This window comes from Gasterosteus aculeatus, chromosome 4 (genome assembly GCF_964276395.1).
Source record: "Gasterosteus aculeatus chromosome 4, fGasAcu3.hap1.1, whole genome shotgun sequence".
Lineage (NCBI taxonomy): Eukaryota > Metazoa > Chordata > Actinopteri > Perciformes > Gasterosteidae > Gasterosteus > Gasterosteus aculeatus.
This window is the reverse complement of record NC_135691.1, coordinates 32,465,390-32,485,669: the sequence shown is the minus strand read 5'-3', so window position 1 is coordinate 32,485,669 and position 20,280 is coordinate 32,465,390. Positions and strand designations below refer to the sequence as shown.

Genomic DNA, 20,280 nt, shown 5'->3' with positions numbered 1-20,280 from the left:
CCACAAACTGTATCTGTGCTCAGCTTGCACTAAAAGCTCGATTTGTTAAGAACAAGGAATGATGGTTAAAAAAAGCCCACAAAAATAAGACGTGAATTGAAACAAATCAGTGTTATAGTTAAACGAGACACATTAAATCCTTCCGCCCACCTGCATACCTCCAATCCACGCCACTCCTCCCTGTTTACTGCGTTCAGCTCCCTCTCCCCGTGGTACCTCCTCCACCTGCTGATCCCCTCGCCTCCTCCTCCTCCTCGCTCCCTCTCTCTTTTTCTCTATGAATGCAAAGCCTCTGCTAACCATGGTTACCACGAGGAGAAGCCCTGGTTGTGCCAAAGCTGCCCACCACACAATGCACAACATAGCGACAAACACGCACATACAGATGCAGCGGCATGGATGCACGCGGTGTGTGTGTGTGTGTGTGTGTGTGTGTGTGTGTGTGTGTGTGTGTGTGTGTGTGTGTGTGTGTGTGTGTGTGTGTGTGTGTGTGTGTGTGTGTGTGTGTGTGTGTGTGTGTGTGTGTGTGTGTGTGTGTGTGTGTGTGTGTGTGCGCGCGCGCGCGTGGGAGGGACCCCTGCTTCTTGCAGACAAAGAAGCTGTAGCTGTTTTGATGGCCATTATTTGCAGAGCGAGCCAGATACATGAGGAGCGGCAGGTTGACGATCTACACCGTGAGGAGATGGAGACACGAGGTAGACGGAGGAAAGTGAGCGAGCGAGCGAACGAGAGAGAGGGACAAAAGAGAGAGAGAGAGAGAGAGAGAGAGAGTGAGGGAATGAGGGAGGGAAGCAGCGCTCAGAGGAGGGAGAGCGAAGAGGCTGCAGAAGCATACAGATGAGAGTGGGAGTACTTGATAAAGAGGAATCTACAGCGCATGCAGCTTTCTCTCTCTCTCTCTCTCTCTCTTTACACACATCAAACACACACACACACACACACACACACGTTTGAGGGAGCAGCCAAGCGAGCGCAACAGCTGAAAAGAAAGCGGCTGCTGTGGCGTGCGACACACGCGCGCACACACACACACAGTCGGTTGCCTTCGCTCCACCCTCCGGCAGGATTTAGCCCCAGGACGGCGGCCCCCTTTCTGGATACAACTTCGGCTTTCGCCCTCCTCGCTGCTGGATCGAAAGGCAGCAGCATCCGGACGCCTCAAGCCGCCCTTTGCCCGCTTGCACCCTCCATGCACGCTCCATCCTCCCTCCACGCCATGCCTCTAGCCTAGCCTCCACTTGCTCCTTCCCATCCGACTCCCCCCCTCCCCTCATCCCCCCCCCCCCCCCCCTCTGCCCCCCTCTGCCCCCCTCTCCTCCTACCTGCCTCCCTTGTATTCTCCTCCCTCCGGCTGCCCTACCGAGAGACTTCCTCAAAAGCATGGCGGGCTCCTTCGACAGCCACTTTGCCCGCCATAACATGATGTGGCAGTGCCAGCTGTCTCAGCCGGACTGCCGCTGCTACCGGGTGGACGGCTACTCCTTACTGAAGCGTTTGCCCCTCCACCCCCTCATAGGTCCCCGCTGCCCCATGCAGTCCGTGGGCCAGTGGCTCGACTCCATCGGTCTAGTCCAGTACGAGAACCACCTGCTGGCCAATGGCTTTGACAACGTTCAGTTCATGGTGAGTGTTTGTTTTTCTGTTTGTGGTGGGGGGGGGGGGTTCAGGATGGGATATTTTTTGTCTTTAACTGTAATTTTCTCTCCCTGTTGGCTCCGCCTCCACCAAAGCTCTCTCTGATCCCTTAGATGGAGATCATCTTCTCTCATCATTTTCCTTACAGTGATTAGGGTGACACTTTTTTTCTTCTTTCGTTCATTGGATTTCCCCTTCTTTTGTATTTCTCTCTCTCTCTCTCTCTCTCTCTCTCTCTCTCCCTTCCTTGTCATCGCTGCCTCTCCCCACTGAGGCCATGTGAGGTCCTCCTACGCACAGAAATCCCATCTCCAGCATCAGGCCACAGGCTTACGTGCTCACAATAAACTACAAAATGCACGGCCAAAAAGGATGCTTGTTTCGCGGTTTGTGCAGAGAAATCCAACCACTTGTAGCCTGTCGATGATCCCGATGGTCCATTTTCAATCCGATGGTTTCTTCATCATATCAGGAGAAATTTGCTGGCTCATTTTTTTATCCAGCAACTCTTTTGATGTTTCTCAGGGTTGTGTACGTGTGTGTGTGTGTGTGGGGGGGGGGGGTGGGGTTAAAAGAGCAGAGGGATGCTGACTCAAAGGGTTCGATTTGCAAACCAAAGAGAATTTGGGGTTTTAACCAAAGTAGCAAAGAACTGATTATATTTTACCACCCTGCAAAGAATAATGTACTTTATTTTTTCAGTATTTCCTAATTTTTGAATCTCATTTTGAATATTCAACTCAAATGTTGTCATTTGTATGAATATTCACGTATATGAGCATTCTGCACGTCCACTCGGTGTGACCTGCATCTCTTTCCTTTAGTTACCGTGGCAACAGGATGAAATCACAGATTCTCTGTTTCGTTCTTCACGTGGTGAGGCCATACTTGCAAATATTCCGAAAGCCACGTTTGCTGATCTTGATTGTTCAGTTGAGCCCCTGTTCACACACCTCAGGTCTCCACAGTGGCTTGTCATCTCTTGTCCATGTCAACCATCATTTTTTATTTTACTGATGTCCCCTCGTCCACAGCCCTTCCTCTTCCACTCACACGCCATCGTACCAGTGAAGTAACGTTTTTTACTCCTGTCTGTCAGGCCTTCAGAGAGAATTTAGGGATTCTCCGCTCTCTCGGCTTCGCCCCTCTTGTCTTAAAATATTTCTCAGCTCAGCCGTCTTCTCTGAAAGGCCTTTGGATAGAATCAATGTTGAAAGGAGCGGAGATGAAACAGCCAAACAAACATCACGGGGACATCAAAAGGTCCTTTTGTATCTGGGCTTTCTCTGCTGAAAGTCTTTCTGGTCACACTTGGAGTTTATAAACCTCTTTTTGATGTTTTGGATTAAAAAGGACGACATTTCATATTCGTGTTGTGCCCTTGGGAGACTCCATGTCTTCAGTGCTGATGTTAATTCAGTAGAGGCACGGAGGCTTCAGGGAATCTATTAGTGGCGCTCCTGTTTAACGTCAGCTGTGGATTCTTCAAGGACAGATTCTGGTCAAATGAATTTCTCACTCACTGTCTGCGATTAAATCAAATGGAGGATTCGAGCTGAAAACAAGTCAACACATCCGATCTACAGATGAATTTCACCCCAATTCTGATCCATATCAGCTACATATGAAGCCACCGTGTACGGGAATGTACGCATGAGCACGTGAACATGGACCGCTCCAGTCCACCGTTACCATTCACCACTAATGTGTGAGAGAGAAACCCTGTGATTGATCTGGCTCCTCTAACAGCTAAATGTGGTTCATTAAAGCTTTTTTTTTAGCTGGAATCGGCGTCCTGCTGGTCCTGAAAACGATGCTGATGAGAACAGTGAGACTGAACCAAAACAGCGATGGGACGACTGCTTGTTGCATCAGTCGGATTTTCATTATTGAACCGTTTTCATTGCAAAGCCTGGCGGTGTGTTCCTCCCAAATGATTGTAATCAGGAGAAAAAGACGGTCTAAAGACGGTCGGTGTCCCCAGTAAACGCGGCCGGCTGGCGCTGAATCTCAGGGATCTGAACCCGAGTGGACGGGGCGGGAGGGGAGAGAGATGGAGGGCGAAAGTGGAAATGATACGATTAATGTGGTTTGTTATCGCTCACTTGACAGGGAGGGAGACCGAGGAAACCCTTTTAAGAGACACACAAGCTGATGCTTGCTGGACTTGGTGGAGCCACTGAGATAAACAAACGGCTCCTTTTATCGGGATGTTTTATTATTCGCTTACAGTCGGCACAATGAAACCAAAGAGGGACGATGGAAGCCAGTTGATAGAGACGGGAATTGAATGGTTTAGCGGCGCTAAATGAAGACGCCGTTCGATAACGGCGACAGCGAAGACTGCGAAGTGAATGAAATCGTCTTTGAAACGAAACATTGTCAGTATTCTTATCTCATTCAAAGCGGCCAGTTCTAATCCTCCTCACTCAGGATGTTTTTCATCCTGGAAGTGAAACTCTTTAAGCCGCCGCCCAAGTTCGCGCGTGAAATACGGACCAGCAAATCGAGCTCGCGAGGAAAGCCGAGGCGCATTTGAATCCGGGACTGAAAGTGAGGACAGAGAAGCGACGGTTTGAATATTGAGCGAGCAACAATACAAAGAGAACAAAGTGGTACGTTCTGTGACGGCGGACCAATGCAAGAGGAAAGGCGAACTCTACCAGGCCGCCGCCACTGAATATCAATGTTTAGTTTCCTTCTCAACCTCCTGCCGCCGCGCATGAATTTGAATTTGTTAGTGACCCTCTGAGGCCGGGGGCCTCAGGTGGAGTAACTGTGTTCGCTGTCACGATGAACGAAACACCCGACGCGAGATCTAATCTCTCACGTGCAGGTAGGGGACAAACATCATGTCGTGTTTGGAGGAAGGAAGTCGTTCCTCTTTCTTTTGGGATCCCAGCGGGGAGCCGGCAGTCGTGGCTTTGAATCCCTCTGTGGTCCCTTCTGCTGTGAATCCGTGAGTTATTACTCAGCCCTGGAGTTGTAGCACGGTGACTTCAACTCTGGGCTCCATTAGTCAGCCTGGAAGCCGATTTACTGTTGTACCGTATGTTAATCAAAGAGGGAGGTTGGAGAACGAGAATAAAGATGCATTAAAGGAAACTGCACGACTTGGATCTCGCGGATCTGTTTTACAAGAAATGCTCCTTGACCGTGTCATTAAATAAAAGCACTGATTGATAGAACGGGCCCCTTTGTAATAGTAGTGCTTAAATCATCTCCCTCAGAGTCCCAGTGTCCTGTTTAATCTTGTTGATTGTTAAGGGATATAATTATGTGAGAGGAGAGTGCCGGCCGCGCAAACGTTTTCTTCATTCGTGTTTTTGAAATCAAAGCCCATTTGCACTTTTGTTCAAGCTGTCTCTTGCTAATTTTCAGTCTGTTTCTAACCAGAAGGGGCCACTAAAGCTGCCTCTCTGAGGTTTGCCTGCAAAGTTATTTAGTAAACAAGCAAATAGATGAAGAATGCATTCCTGTTCTAGTTACCCGTCTTGTTCTTTTAGCCACCGATGGCACATTGCTGCATTAGGTTGCGTATTTCTGCCACAGGCCTTCAGGTGGAATAGATTTAAACTGGCAAACGCATCATCGTTCATTAAATGTACCTTTAGTATGGTTTCTTGATTCAAGAGCTCATATTACAGTATATAGTACATATTACTAGTATGTATGTAATGGATGGTGATTAATCATGTGCTAATCCAGTATCCTATGCTGGTACATCTGGAGTTTGAACAGTATTTTTCCGGTGAAATCTTCCTGAGGACGCCGCCACTAAACAAAGGTTACCTCTTACTTTCTAATTAAAATGTCAGAGCATCGCAGGAGTTTGACCTCGGGCACCGCGTCCCCCAGAGTGGACTTTTAGACAAAAGTAGACAAAAGTAAAAGAGGGAGAAAGCTGAACCCCCCCCTCCCCCCCCCCCCCCCCCCCCGTCTTGTTTCTCGGATGTGGGATCACAGAAGGCTGAGTGAGTGTGTGTGTGTGTGTGTTAGGCTGGACCTCCAGGCCGCCCTCACCTCCTGCTTTATCTCCACCGTCGCCGTGGCGATTGCCTTGCCTCCCTTCTCACTCTGTACTCTGTGTACCTGGTGCTATTTCAGGCGCAGACGGCCCTTCCCTGTGCTGCTTTTCCCTGCCGGCACTTTTCCTCTAATTATCTGTGTGCACCAAGACTCTCCTGCAGACCCGGGGGGGGGCGGGGGGGGAAGATGACTGATAGGCTTCTTAATGTTTCCCATTGGTTTACGGAAGGTGAAACCGTATGAGACACCCACGCTGTGTCACAAATGAGAATGTCTACTCCGTTCTATCGGTTGTAGCTTTGCTTCATTCTTTTGCTTGATAATCGGTGCCAAAATCCTGTTTTTTGCCACTGTGGTACAGTGAATGTCGCTGCACAAAATCATATAAACTCCTACGAAACACAATTTGGATTAAGTGGAGACTTTGGCAGCATCAGTTTACTGATGTGGGGGCGTTCGCAGCATTCACAGCAGCATCAGGAGGCACACGCACATCCAGAAATGGTTTGAAGTGCTGAGGTACAATCTGGACAAGAAGACGAAAACGTGCCCACGCTTTGCTTTTCTGTTCCCATTTATTTTTTGAGCACCTTTTTTTTTTGGTCTTTGTATTTTTGTGAAAACGGTCCAGTTTGACTTGATTTATTTCCTCCTGTTAGTCAAGTGGTGAACTTGGACTGAATCTGTAAAATAAACTATCAAGAGCCAAAATATTTCTAGCTGTCATGTAAATATCAGACATTCCTCTAATAGCGTTAATTCATTTAGATTGAAAATGAAACCAAAACATGTCGAGAAAACGGCTTCAGCTGTACAGCGAGTTTCCAAACAGACCAAAACCGAGCTCGCACACCGAACCGCTGCTCTGTGTTGTGATTGCAGAGCCATGCTTCTCTACACTATTAGCTCAAACCCCCTTTAAACCTGGCTGTGTTTATTTTCTTCTCTCCAGGGCAGCAACGTGGTGGAAGACCAGGACCTCCTGGAGATCGGGATCCTCAACTCGGCCCACAGACAACGGCTCCTGCAGGCCATACGGCTGCTGCCCAGGGTCAGTGCTGATGTTCACTCCGTCTGTGTGGTGTAGAATCAAATGTGAGGATGCAAGTCGACCCGGACCAGGGGAAAAAAAACATACACACACACACGTGCTCGACTTAAGGCGAAGGATGTGTGCTTCTGTTTTGAAGCACCATCAGCTCTCTGGGGCAGCTGCGACTGTCAAAATAAAAGTGAATGAATAATGTGATTCACTATCTTAAGGCACTAACCCCCCTGCTGTGGCAGTCCTATTCTCCTAAGTTGGGCTTTCCTGTTTGCACGTTATCCGGCTGGAAGTTAGAACGTCCTCTTTCAGAGCTCAAAATCTCCCCGAGAAGCGAATGTTCCCATTACGAATACATTTTTAATGATGCCCATGTAGAGATTTTGCTGCTGCAGCAGAATAAAGACAGCAAATGTGGAAAGGAAGGAAACATGCGGTGAACACAACTCAAACCGCTGTAATGTTATGTAACACACATGTATTTAGGCTGTAGTGTAGTTAGCATGTGAACAGCTGTTCTAAGCCGCAGAGCTCCAGGTCAAAGGTGAAACACAGCCAGAGCTTCTCCGCTCGCTGTTTGTATTTATGTAAAAAATGCAAGGTTCAAAGAACCCGTCCGTCCCGCAGGTGAGACCCGTCGGCTACGACGGGAACAACCCCACGTCCGTGGCGGAGTGGCTGGAGTCGCTGGAGCTCGGCGACTACACCAAGTCCTTCCTCGTCAACGGCTACACCTCCATGGAGCTGGTCAAGAAGATCTGGGAGATCGAGCTCGTTAATGTAAGTCGCATCGGGGGTTTCGCTCCCTCCTTCTGCGCGCGGTCCTGAAAATTTTGAAAGGATTTGGGTTGAGGAGTTTTTGATTGTTCGTTTGGTCTGTGTTTCCAAATCCTGATTAATCTCTTAAAAAAATAAAACAAAGTTTGTTATTGGGATATATTAAGAGAATGAGTTCCACATTGCTGGTTTTGGCCTTTTCCTTTCTTATTATTGAAAGACAAATCTATCTATAAGAACACAAGCCTCATCCTTTAACCGATGACTACAGCCTTGTCTCGTCAATGTGACTCAGGCTTGTTGCCTTAAACAACTTGTCCAATTATCCAATTGTATTATAACTGCTGGAATAATCTTTGCATCCCAACGGCAATCCATAAATCAAATGTTATCTTTTCGCTGGATTTTAATCAGCAGTCCAATTATTTCCTTTGGCCTGAATGAGTTGGTCTCATGCTGCTGGCTGCTTGCATTAGAAAAGACAACGCTGGATAGCTTAGCGAAGTCTTGCTCGAGGTCGACCTTTAGCTGATGGCTTTCTTTGCGATGGAGGACAGCAGCGCTTGTTGGTTCCCCGTCCTCGTCCCTCGCCTCGGTGACGGAGTGGATTTGTTTCTCCGAATCGATAAACCGCCCCGTGAGCCTCACACGTCAGCCGATGCCTGAGCTTATCCTCTGGCCTCCGGGAGAGTTCCCTCCGTATAATAGTTTATAGTATAGCGGATAGTTTGCAGCTGCAAAAGGGTTGACATCCGAGCGGCTACATGGTCACAAGCGGTGCAGGTTTCTGATTTCCACCGACACAAAAGCTGTGTGTGTGTTTTTGCTGCAACCCAACGGAGAGATGTGCTGCTTTGATGCTGCTAGTGTAACGAAATCACGCTGGATTGCAGAGGGCGCGCGCCTGCCTGATTTCGACGAGGGGCAGGGAGGAGGAGGAGGGGTGCTCTTCCTTCCCAGCGTAGGATAAAGTGATGAGTGATCAGCTGGAGGAGTTGGGGAGGGAGTTATATAAGCATGTGGGATGCAAGATGGTTCGCGGCGCTGGGGATGCCGCCCACACGCTGCTCCTGTGTGTGTGTGTGTGTGTGTGTGTGTGTGAGTGAGAGCATCTGCACGGATGCATAAGTGAGATGGACAAATTGTTAGTGAACGCTTCAGTGTCCACGTATGCATGTTTTAAAATGTGTTGCTTTTGGGACATAAGCTGTGTCGATCCCCTGTGTGTCTGTGGAAAGCACAGCGGCGACGTCTAAATGATGAGCACGAGTGTTTTATACTACAAGCTGATATTAATACTCATTTAGACGAGCATCTGCAGGTGAACAGGAATGTTGTATTGCATCAGGATTGTGAGGCTGCAGTGCAGAGCAGGGTGACGCCACTAGAGGGCGCACAAGCACACAGTGAGATCAGAGACTCATCATAGGAGGACAAACGTCAAAAGAAACCTCAGATGCAGGTTGCGTTTAAGTAAAGCAGAGCAGTTTCTGTAAAATATACATATATTGAATTTAGTTTTTGGGGATTGTTTTTAGTTTGCCTGCAAATTAATAAGAAAGTTAAGAAAAAAAGCAGATTAATCACAAAACGAGGGGATGAGAGAGACATAAAAGAGAACAAAGTGTCTCCAGCACGATGAGCAAAGTGATAGTTAAGATAATCGCTGATGTTGTGGTGTCCAGGGAGACACGGGAGGAGGAGCATTGGTGCTGCGTTTGAAGGGATGTGTGTGTGTGTGTGTGTGTGTGTGTGTGTGTGTGTGTGTGTGTGTGTGTGTGTGTGTGTGTGTGTGTGTGTGTGTGTGTGTGTGTGAGCGACTCTCAGGTTTTGCATCATCGGAGTAGATTGACTTCGCACCCGATGAAGGTTAACTGTGAAATCCAGCTCACATAAGACTAATATTAACCTACAACTTTTCTTAATATTTTTTCCTTTTAACCGTGATTCATTAATGTTCATCTTACCAAATACAAGTTCTTATTTGGTCTAAATAACATTTAGATCAGTCTTTCATCTTATAACAGTATTTCACATCATGACGTAGTAGACGACTTAAACAGTGCGAATATCTCAGATATTTTTTGCAAGTATGTCTTGGCAATTAAGAAAACTTTGAAGCTACTGAAACGGAAAGAAACAAATGTGAGATTAGCCGAATTTATTTGAAAGTGAAAATCAAGATAAAAGGATGTGATCTTATTCTCACAACTTGATCAGCTTCTCTCATTTCTATGGTGAAAACTACCTCAGAATTATCCGTTTGACATTTGTTTTATTGCAAAAGTGATTATCCCAACACCCATGTGACATTGTATGACGCGGTGTACATATTCCCAGTTAGTATGATCAATCATTAAGTAATTTCTCGCGAGAAAAAATAAAAGTGCAGGTACTTTATTTCATGATTGATTTTCTTGGCACCTGAAATGAACATTACCTATCTTTAAATTATTCAATTGACATGAATAATTGATAAGAATTTATTATTAGTAAGTGTGCACATACTGCTTATTATTGGAGTTTTTTTTTTTACATTATGCTAGAATGAAACTAATGGTGGCTCACTGAATCCAATTTGCTTAACCTATAGTGCGAACAAGAGCAAATGAATAAGTGACCATTTAATCAGCCATTCGTTTCTGAGGGCCTCATGAAGTAAAGTCTCGAACATTTGGAGAGTGCCGGGTGCCGAATGATGCAGCACCTTGTCTGCAGGGAGCTGCGCCTTAAGCTGCTTTGTGTCCTTAATCTCCCCAGAAGTCAGTGTGGCCTCAAGATTATTCTACTCTCGTGCTTTTCTCTCCATAATAAAGCATCAGACCTCGACCCGGGCTGCGAGGAGGCGTCGCTCGGGAACTTCTTAGCTGGATGCCAACTGACTGGTGGCTTTGAAAAAGAAGTCAGTTTCTCACCTGAAAAAAGGCCAGAAGCTTCAAAAGCCCAAATATCATATAATATAATATAAAGATATTTATAGGACACACGACCAATTTATTGTTTAAAAACTGACCTTTGGTTGGTTCATGGTTGAATGTGCCTCACAGATGCTGCACACAAGAGTGAATAAAACATTTTATTTATTAATTTGTTTTGTGATGTCAAAAGGCGAAATGTTAATGTTTTATATTTCATTATTATTTCAAGAGTCTCTCATCCAGTCGTGGATGAATGGACCCGTCATATTATCCGATGGCAGATGGATAAGAGGCTCTCACAGACACACACACATTCATTCCCAGGGATGTGCAGTCACGTCGTGTGTAGATCCACGCGGTGGTGCTGCTGCTTCGCTCTTCAGTCACACCACCTTCTTCTCAAGAAGCCCAAAAAAAGAAAAGTGCGTCGAAGCTGCAAGATGCTCTCATTCTAAGTGAGTCCTCCGAGCTCCACAACGCAGCACAAGTGGATCTCGCTTTTGGGGGGTCAAATAGTTTCAGGTCCTCTGGGAAGAATTTCCTTAATGTTTTTTTTAAAGGTGTGTGTGTGTGTGTGTGTGTGTGTGTGGTGCTATTAATGGGCAGGCTGAGATTAAGGGAGGTCATCTTGTGACACAACAAATTAATTGTGTACATGTGTGTATAATATATAGAGATATAATGTATAACTAATCAATCTGAAGTGAAGACCCGACAGTTTGTGCTCACTTTTTGTTAGTGTGCGTGTGGGTGTGTGTATATATATATATATATATAATATGTGTGTGTGATTCACCTTCGAGTCCTGACTTGTCCCTGCGTTCCCCACTTCAGGAGGTATTTACGCTCAAAACTGGGAATGTGTTCTGAAAAGCTGAAAATGACTAACTGTGTCGGGATATGTGTGCGTGCGTGTCTGTGTGTGCGTAACCGTACGAGGGGTCCAAAATAAATTGAGGACAGTCATGAGCGTTCAGCCTTTTCTTCTACCGCTTGTTCTCCGTTGCCATGGCGGCTACTAGTTACCATAGAGACTAGAGATATGTGCACTTGGTATAAATGAAACGGGTTTGTGTGTGTGTGTGTGTGTGTGTGTACTGGATTGCCTTCTCCTGACACAATTCCAAATCATTTGTCTGCGTGTCTGTGCGCGTGCTTGTGTGCGTGCACGTGTCGTGTTCCTGTGCTTATCACCTTCTTTGTCACCTATCCAAATGGACAGATTGTCTCACATCCCAACACCAGATGGTTCCTGCCTTCGTTAAGACACTGCAGGATCAAACCCTATACATCATACTATGAGTCCTACACGCGCGCACACACACACACACACACACACACCTACTAAAAACCCCCAAAAGGCCATTAAATGTTGGAGACGTGTATTTAAGGGCAGCTATCGCACACCCGTATGGTGTCCGATAGGTTGAGATGTGTGCAGATACAGTACACATGTAGTACACGTACAGTATGTGTGGGGAGTGAGTAGTATCTCTGGTGTGGGTGGATTTGCCTCAGGACTGCAGTGTACTTCACCGTCCCTGCTCGCTCGCTCGCTCGCTCTCCTGCAGCCTTATTTGGCGTTTGCACTTCCTGTTGTAGCGCTCACCGCGCTGGAGATGGTGTGGGAGGTCCTGGGAGATGGTGTGTGTGTGTGTGTGTGTGTGTGACCTGCCCGAGTGCACCCTGAACCCGCGGCCCAGTAGGACCGCCGCTGTTGGACTTTCCATCATACAACATCATGTTCATCATCAGGTGCTTGCGAGGTCAACAATAAATGCTTGAAGGTCAGGTCTAGAAGAAGCGGACAGTCAAACATTTACGATCCTTTGAACGGATCCGAATCTCGAGGACCCGTAGAGATTCCAGTGTATTAATGTGAATAAAAAGGTATTTTACTAAAGCAATACGGTACGTCCAATGATGTAACAGCACGGGGGTGTTGATGGGCCCGACGCAAAATCATAAATAGGTAAATAGCTGCCTTTCAGCACAAAATAGTTGTATATTGTGTATACGCCACCAAGCTAAAGACTACTAACGGTCACGTAAAATCTAACCTGTTACTTTGAGTGCGCAGTGTGATATAGAACGCTCACTCTCAACCAATCAGAACGCTGGATTTCATCTACCCGCTTCATAATAAAGGATAATCTGCCATAGAGTTGTTTCTCAGTGAGGAGGCAATACGGGTGAGTCACGCTCTATCTTTGGGTTTGGGTTCTCTTACTGGATCACATACGTAGACTTGTAAAATACAGAAATAGGCAGAATGACGTCAAGCTGCGTGGGTTGAATTTCATATATGTGACACTTGCAGTGACACAGAGGCCGATTATATATACCCTCATGCACAGGCGGCTCTTATTTTGATGCACCGAACTGGTTTGGTCCCAGTTTTGTCCTGTAGTCAGCCGATGGGCGCTTGGATCTTCGATTGTTATGGCTGAGACACCCTGCAGGTATATTACACAAGGCTGCTCAGGGATGACGATGCTCTGAAGCACACGAGTCATAAAGCTGCAGTAAAAGTCCCAAACACAAAGTTTTGGACGGGCATCTTAAAACACTCCCAAGATACAATGATAGGAAATGACCTTGTTTAGTCATCAATCCAAAAGACGAGCAGCCGCTTCAGACCACGTGAGGTTCTTTGATTGGATATCAAAGGTACAAGCTTGTGTACGTAGAGACGTGAGAACAAGGATGGGACAGCGATTCCCGTGAATCCGCCCACCTTTGGAATTGCGGGTTCATTTGGGATGAATGTTCCGTCTGTTGCGACGGGTTTTGAGCTGAAATAGAAGAAGTGTTTGGTTCGCGCCTCTGGCTGGCTGATGGGTGCTGTAGTCTAATAGTGTTGGACCTATTCATTTCCTTGCCGTTCCATTAATCCCACACCTACATCGCGCTGCATATGTGAAGCTAGGACACAGTCTGCTTAGCTCAGCAAAAAGAAACTACGCAGGACAGAAACCTATTTGTGCTGGTATTTAATGTCAGAAAATTTGGTGTCATTGTGATGATAGTAACTGTCGCAACTCGTGCTGCACACAAACAACACATTCACACTCCTCGTGAAGCAGCACGAGCCCGTCTCCGTACGGGCCCAGCGTCTCCATAGTGACGAGATGGAGAGGAGGAGGGGGAATGTCAACTGGGTAGAGCGGGAGAGAGGGAGGGAGAGAGGGAGGGAGCGTGCTCAGGCAGAGACATGTAGGAGATGCAGTCTGGCTGCAGCGAGCTGAAGAAAGAGGAGGAGTTGGTGAGCGCTGGAAATCTGCACTAGAGTGCGAGAAAAGGGAGACGGAGGCTGGTGGCGAAGCGGCGAGGGAGTAAATCTCGGGGAGGTTTCAAGACCGAGCAGAAAGAAGGACGAGAGAGAGTCAAAGACCAACTTCTAAGCGCAGAGAATTGCCGGCTGAGGAACAACCTTTCATTGGGAATAAGTCCAGTCCCTGAGGAGAGGTAGGAACAGGTCCTTCCGTTGTTAATGTTTGATTTGTGCATCCTTCACAAAGTGAGCTCTCCCGTAGCGCTCAACACTGCTGACGCGGCGGATTCTCCGGCTGTGTGCGCTGGAGTTGGATGCTTTTTGCGCGTCTGCGTTGCGGGAGACTGAGCTCAGTGTGGAAGCCACAAAGCATCCTTCCCTCCTTTGCATACAACTTAGGGGTTATTTCACAAGTATCCCGCAACAAGAGCGAGTCATGTCCTTCCTCTTTTTCTCTCTTCCCCCAGGAATCTCCGCCTGGGAACCTTTTTCGTGGTGATTTTGAATAGATTCTCTCGGCTGGTCGAGCCGGTTCCCCTGACATCGGGTAGTGGGCGCATGTTTTGGTTATCAAGCTCTCATGAAGACCTTCTGAAAGGCAGCTCAGAGCATGTGTCAATCTTTCTGTTTTTGTTTTCCAGAGTGAGTCGGGTGAAGCAGAGAAAACGAGTAACCGCTATTTCCTCCATCGTTAAAAACAATCGCTGCCCTAATTTGTTTGCTGTTGTGCTTTGCCTGCTCCAACGTACTGTTGGAGGAAGACGAGAGAGCAGAAATCTGAGCAGGGGAAGAATATAGTTGCTTCAGAGCGGAATGCTTTTAGTTTGTAAGAGTTTAGTTAAAAATCAGTCAGTCTGGGAGAAACCGTAAACTCTCGTGACACGAAGGCTTGGCCGCTGGGATTGGATGATTGTGTTCAGGGCTTTTTATGTTTTCCTAGACCTACTTTGTGTGTCAGAGACAGCTTGGACTTTCTTTTAAGTTACTGGAAATCGAGGGACAACATGAGGAGTAAATATTTTCTTGCCTGTTGGGACTCGTATTGCAGCACCGATGACGGGAAACAAGGCAGCGGCTATTGAGCAAGACCGGAGCGGAAAGTAAGCGAGGACACTGCAGGAGGTAAAAAGAGGGACAGAACGAGACAGGTCCCAGCAGGAGAAGTAAATGTCTTCCCCCAGCTGTTGTACAACAGCCTAGACGCACAGAAAAATTGAATCAGAAGTCCTGTTGGATGCTTTTTAGTACAATCCTGTCCATCGAGTCGTCATGGCGATGGATTTCTCCCCTCGGTGACCGGCGTTAGTCAGTTGGCAACCTCAACGCGATGGACGAGGCAGAGAGACCGATCCCAGACAAAAGCGTACTGGAGAATTGATTATATCAATTTGCTTATGCTGGTGCTATTTTGATTAACTGTTTTTATTCTGTGTAGTTTAATAAACTACCGTATCGCCTTTAAGCCTTTTTAAATGATTCATAGCGTCAAGCCTTCTTTTTCACGCGTGATTAAGGTTCATCTTAATCAAGGGTTGACAACATGCACATCGCGCAAAATAACAGCACGTTTCAGCCTTGAGATCTATGATAAATGGTGTGAAATGCAACCGTGGAGATAAAATGTTCTCTTTATTTCATCTCGAGATTGTTTAAAAATTAAACATAATTGGATTAATCAGTATTAATCCATTTTTGTTATCGTTTCTGTCATGAAATTTAAGCTTTTATACGTCTCAACAATTTTTACCGTTTGTAAAGACCGAAGGTGGATCATCTCTGTTGAAGCACCCACACCAGATAGTACTGTGCTCATAAACGTACACAAACACACACACACAAATGTATGGATGTTCACACACAGCCTGGTGCCCCTATGAGAGCTTGTGCTCCTCTGTGTGGCAAAGTGTGTGTTTATGCAGAGGAAAAGATTTGAGAGCTCTTGCTTCAACCTTGATCCTGCAGCACTTAGCAATGTTTGCTTGCTCACACACACACACACACACGCACAGCCTGTGCTTCTAGTCATAGTTACAGTTCTTGTGCTATTAATGGAGATATATGTGTCCATGCAGGCGGCTTATTTTCTCCTATTGGCTGCCGGTTGTGTCTGCACAGAAACGAGACATCCTATTGGTCCCTCTTGGAAATCAGTTTCTACAAACCCACACTTAGCTGCAATTCCCCTCTGCTCTCTCGTTGCTAAGCAACCAGTGGTCTCTGGTTTCCCGATGATGCCCCCCCTTAATGTAGTGTGTGTGTGTGTATATAAGTGTATATCTATACACACACACACACACACACACACACAGTTGCTTGCTTTCTGAGGGTAATTGAATATGTTCAAGAGTGTGTAGAGTGTGTGTGTGTGTGTTGTCTATTGAGAGTTTGGGCAAATCAATACTCATCATTCCAGCCAAACCCCCCCCCCTCCTCCCCCCCAAACAACACACGAGTTAAGTGAGCGATGCATCGACGAGGACGGTGTCTGGCTGTGATGAAGTATTCAGGCTCAGAAGATGTCGAATGTGACCCTGTTGGTGTAAATGTCTCTACTTTGACTCTCAGCATGAGCTGAGCTCATTATCCACATTACATCAATGCTTTTCTATGACAAAACTTATTGATTGCCAGAGGGAAGCTTCTTTCTCCTACGTCCCATCTTAGCCAACAGATTAAGTGCCACGGGCCAGACATCATTATCGCCTGATGTTTATCTCCAATTTTCATTTTCCTGCTCAAAACCACTAGATGTGATTGTAAAGCGGTAATTATACTATTCAACCAGGATAAATTCCCTCAGAAATCACCCTCGCTCATATTTAAGGTGCCAATCTTCACTATACCAATGTTCCAATGTTCAAAGTACTGACATGCTTATATATATATTGCATGTCTGATGCCTTTGGCAACATTTCGGGCGGAAAAAAACGTTTTTCTCCACTCGCTGAAATCTTAATACTTTATTAAAGGAAAATCAGGAAATCTAATCCACCAATATTAACAATACTATGTTTATTATTATTATCTTCTCTGCTTTGACAATAATGTAATACATATAGATAGTACTGAGATTTGTTGCAAAGAAAACGTTTTGGGATATTTGATCCCCAAAAACTGCCTGAAACCCCAGATCCTCAAAGATACTTCGGAGGACGCGACCCCGATGTCCTCGCTAGCCACAGCCGTGTAGTCAACCTCCAAGACCTGAGTCAGACACGGCCCGTTTGCCGATCAATCATACCAGTCAATCCTCCCGTAATGTATTCTGACCCGGGCAATTTAAGAAACCCAAGCTGGTGATCCTTTGATCTGGAATAAATCGATGGGAGGATTCTTCAAAGGGTCGAACCCCAACCCGCCGAGGGGCTTTGGGAGGTCCGTTGACATCGCAAAGGTCGCGACCTCCCAGTCTGCAGAGGGAGAGGCGATTGGTCGTATCGACGTGAGCCTGGAGAAGGTAGACACGAGCAGCGAGAGCTAACAAACAAAAGGTGGACCAATCGCACGCGGTTGCCAAGGCTGAAGAGAAGAAACCGCCTCACGACACTCGCCTGCTATTTATTCTCCGCCCGTCTTCGCCTCCTGAGCGCCGTCTCCTCATATCTGGCTGCGCAGCGGGACGGGAGCGAAAGGAGGACAGATTGGGAGAGACCGGAGCAGATGACGAGGGGTAATTTGAGGTCAAGGGAATCCGAGCGGCCGTCATTAAAACGCCGCGCTATCTTGAGCACCGACAGCGGAGCGTCGGTCTCCCTCGCCGGGTTTCACGCTCCAGCGACCCGACAAGCGTTTACTGGGAACCAGAGAAAAGGCTTTTTGTCTCCGGATGGCCTGATTGTGAGAGGTCGTTGGTAATGCCCCCCCCAACCCCCCTCCCCACCCCCAATCACTGACTCACACCGCTTCAAGAATTCGAGAAGTTCATACAAATTCGGCGTTGTTGCTGAATAAAATAACTTGTTTACCGGTTACCCGCGCTGTGAGAAAAACACAGCTCCTTGACCCCCATGTGTGGCGGCTAATGCGCCGACGGAGCCCCTTGGATGTGGCCTAGCGGGACCGCTAACGGGATTAGTGCATTGATCGACACACAGACGCACGCGCCACACACAAACATCGCAGCCCAGCCAAATATTGGAATTAGAGAATGCCCCAAATCACTTAGTACTTAATAAAGTGAGGACCGGAGGGTAAGTAAAGCCACTCGGTTCCAATGCAAACAGGGAGGGGGAGGGATTCAGTAGCATGAGCGGGGAGAGTACCAGATTGTGTCGACTCTACCGGCTCTCTGAGTCCATTCGAATAGAGCGGAGCTCAAACGACTGAGTGGTTAGTGCTGCGGGTTGGGGGGGGGGCGCTACACTTTTCCCCTCAGTATACCGAGATGCTTTAAATACAATTTAAATGCAAATGCAAACGGGGCGATACCGCAGTCAAGCATCACAGGGTGAGAGCGCGAGTCTGTGTTTTAGCAATAATGGTCATGGCTTGCGTTCACATTCTCAACCAATCAGGGATGACTATATGTGTATCTACGTGTGTGTGTGTGTGTGTGGGGGGGGGGGGTGGTGAAAGAGAGAGTACACATCCACGTGCATGTGGATATATATATATATATATTTGGGGATGAGTGTTTGTGTGGGTGGCTGCTGCTGCGGCGGCTCTGCGTTGCCATGGTGACAGTTGAACTTCAGGCCGAGGTTGAGGCTTCCACTGTAGTTGAAGTAGATGTTGCATAAGAAGTGTAACGTGCTGACACACACACACACACACACACACACACACACACACACTTGGATGTGCATCATGCAAGGCCGTTTCTCTCTCCGGAGAGAGTGTGTGTGTTTGTATGTGATGAAGCGGCAGTGTGAGGACTGGTGTTACGCTACAGACCCTCAGGACAGAGACGAAAGGCAGGAACATGAATAATCCATAACCTTTACTACATCAGGTGAAAAGAAAAATGCATTACTCTGGTTATTTTGTACTGAAGTTATTAAAGTGGGTCAAATGAACTGATGTAAGGTGAAAAATATATTGTACTATACTATTTTATGGGCACTAAATTCGTTCAGAGCATATTCAGTGCACGTCCGGTACGACTTTAGAATGAAGAATTTGGCCCCTTAAAGGAATAACTTTCACATTTTTCTTGGGGCTGCCATTTATTTTTCAAATAGATTTAGCTGCATATTATTGTCTCCTCAAATGCCTTAATCATAAAAAGATTTAGACCGCTTAAAGGCATTATCAAATGGGTTGTTTTGTCAGTCCAAAAACAAGAGATATTCAGTTTACGCAGCAGATGTCGAAATAATTAAGAAAGAACACGCTAAAAGAATGTGTGAACAAAAAAAAAAAAATATATATATATATATATATAATAAGAGAGCTCTGAAATGGTTCAATGCTGAAGATTTAGCCAAAAGCACATGATCTCAATGCACCAAATTCAGCGACTCAATGTCATCTTTAGGGCTTGGAGACGGACGGCGATGGATGGAGGAGGAGAGGAGGGGACAGATGAGTGAATACTAATTGTTGGAGGGAGCACGGGGCAGTTATTACACACCAATTAGTTCCACTACCCGCTAGTCCCAGCTCTCCACTTCCTTTTGATCCCTCTAATTTTAACAATTAAAAAACATTATTTCCATGCAGAGAAGAGCGGTGTAGGATGGATTTTAACCCGTCAGCAGCCGCTGCATCTCACTTTGAACGCCGCCCGCTGCGACCGAAAGTGAATGAAACGGAAGAAGATGTTAAGCATTTTTGATACATTTTAATAAAGTTGCAATCTGCATGGACGCACAAGTGTGTTTGTTATGTGCAAATTGCACTGACTCAGTACACTGAGGTCTCGCATTGAGGCTCATTACCACCTTCTTGCCCCGAAGACGGGCTTATATATCTTCATCTAAACACCCCCAAGGGCAGCAGCGTGAAGCCAGGCAGCAGTCTGTTGCATGCTGGGGGATCTGTTGGTGCCAGAAGGTGTAGACGCTGCAAACAAGAGCTCTGCAGAAAGCAGTCGTGTTCCAGCTCGTCTCTTTAGAAAACCCGGTAACTGGCACAGTCAGTGGACGCCTGGTGACCACACGAACAATGAATGCTTTCATTGGAAGTGTGTGTGTGTGTGTTTATTTTGTATCTTTTTTTTGGGCCTGAGTAGCGAGCGCTGCTGAAAACCAAAAGACAAATTTGCAAAAAAAACTATCCGGACAAAGAGAGGAATCTTTCGTTGTGTGTTGGGATGTGGAGGGAGGGGACAAAAGAGCATTGTGGCCGTAGGACAACTAACTAATTCATCCAGTGTGTCCTTGTGTGTGTGTGTGTGTGTGTCTCATCACACATAGTTTATACTGAGGTGTGACACTAACCTGAGGGCTGGCGTTTTTGGAAGCGTTACTCTTTATTAAAAAACTGTTTTAAATTGAACTAATGTCAGTGCGTCATGTTGTTTAATGTTTTGCTTTGAACCCAGTTGCAGCGAACATAAAAATGTGATATCTTAACTCCTCCTGAAGCTAAATACTGAATATTTCATCATATTTATAAATCATTGTTCATCAAACGTTAATCTCATGCGCTGTCATTACAAT

The 20,280-nt window shown here is 46.4% G+C and overlaps 1 protein-coding gene across 7 annotated transcripts in view; it reads left to right on the top strand.

The window, feature by feature from the left end:
• The window catches only part of anks1b (ankyrin repeat and sterile alpha motif domain containing 1B), a 115,132-nt gene that overhangs the window by 81,162 nt on the left and 13,690 nt on the right, over positions 1-20,280 (top strand). For all 7 annotated transcript variants that reach the window (XM_078100368.1, XM_078100365.1, XM_078100369.1 and 4 more), the window contains 3 exons: positions 1,517-1,623; positions 6,617-6,715; positions 7,337-7,489. In XM_078100368.1, the coding sequence (XP_077956494.1) occupies positions 1,517-1,623; positions 6,617-6,715; positions 7,337-7,489 (359 nt within the window). The remainder of the gene's footprint in view (positions 1-1,516; positions 1,624-6,616; positions 6,716-7,336; positions 7,490-20,280) is intronic.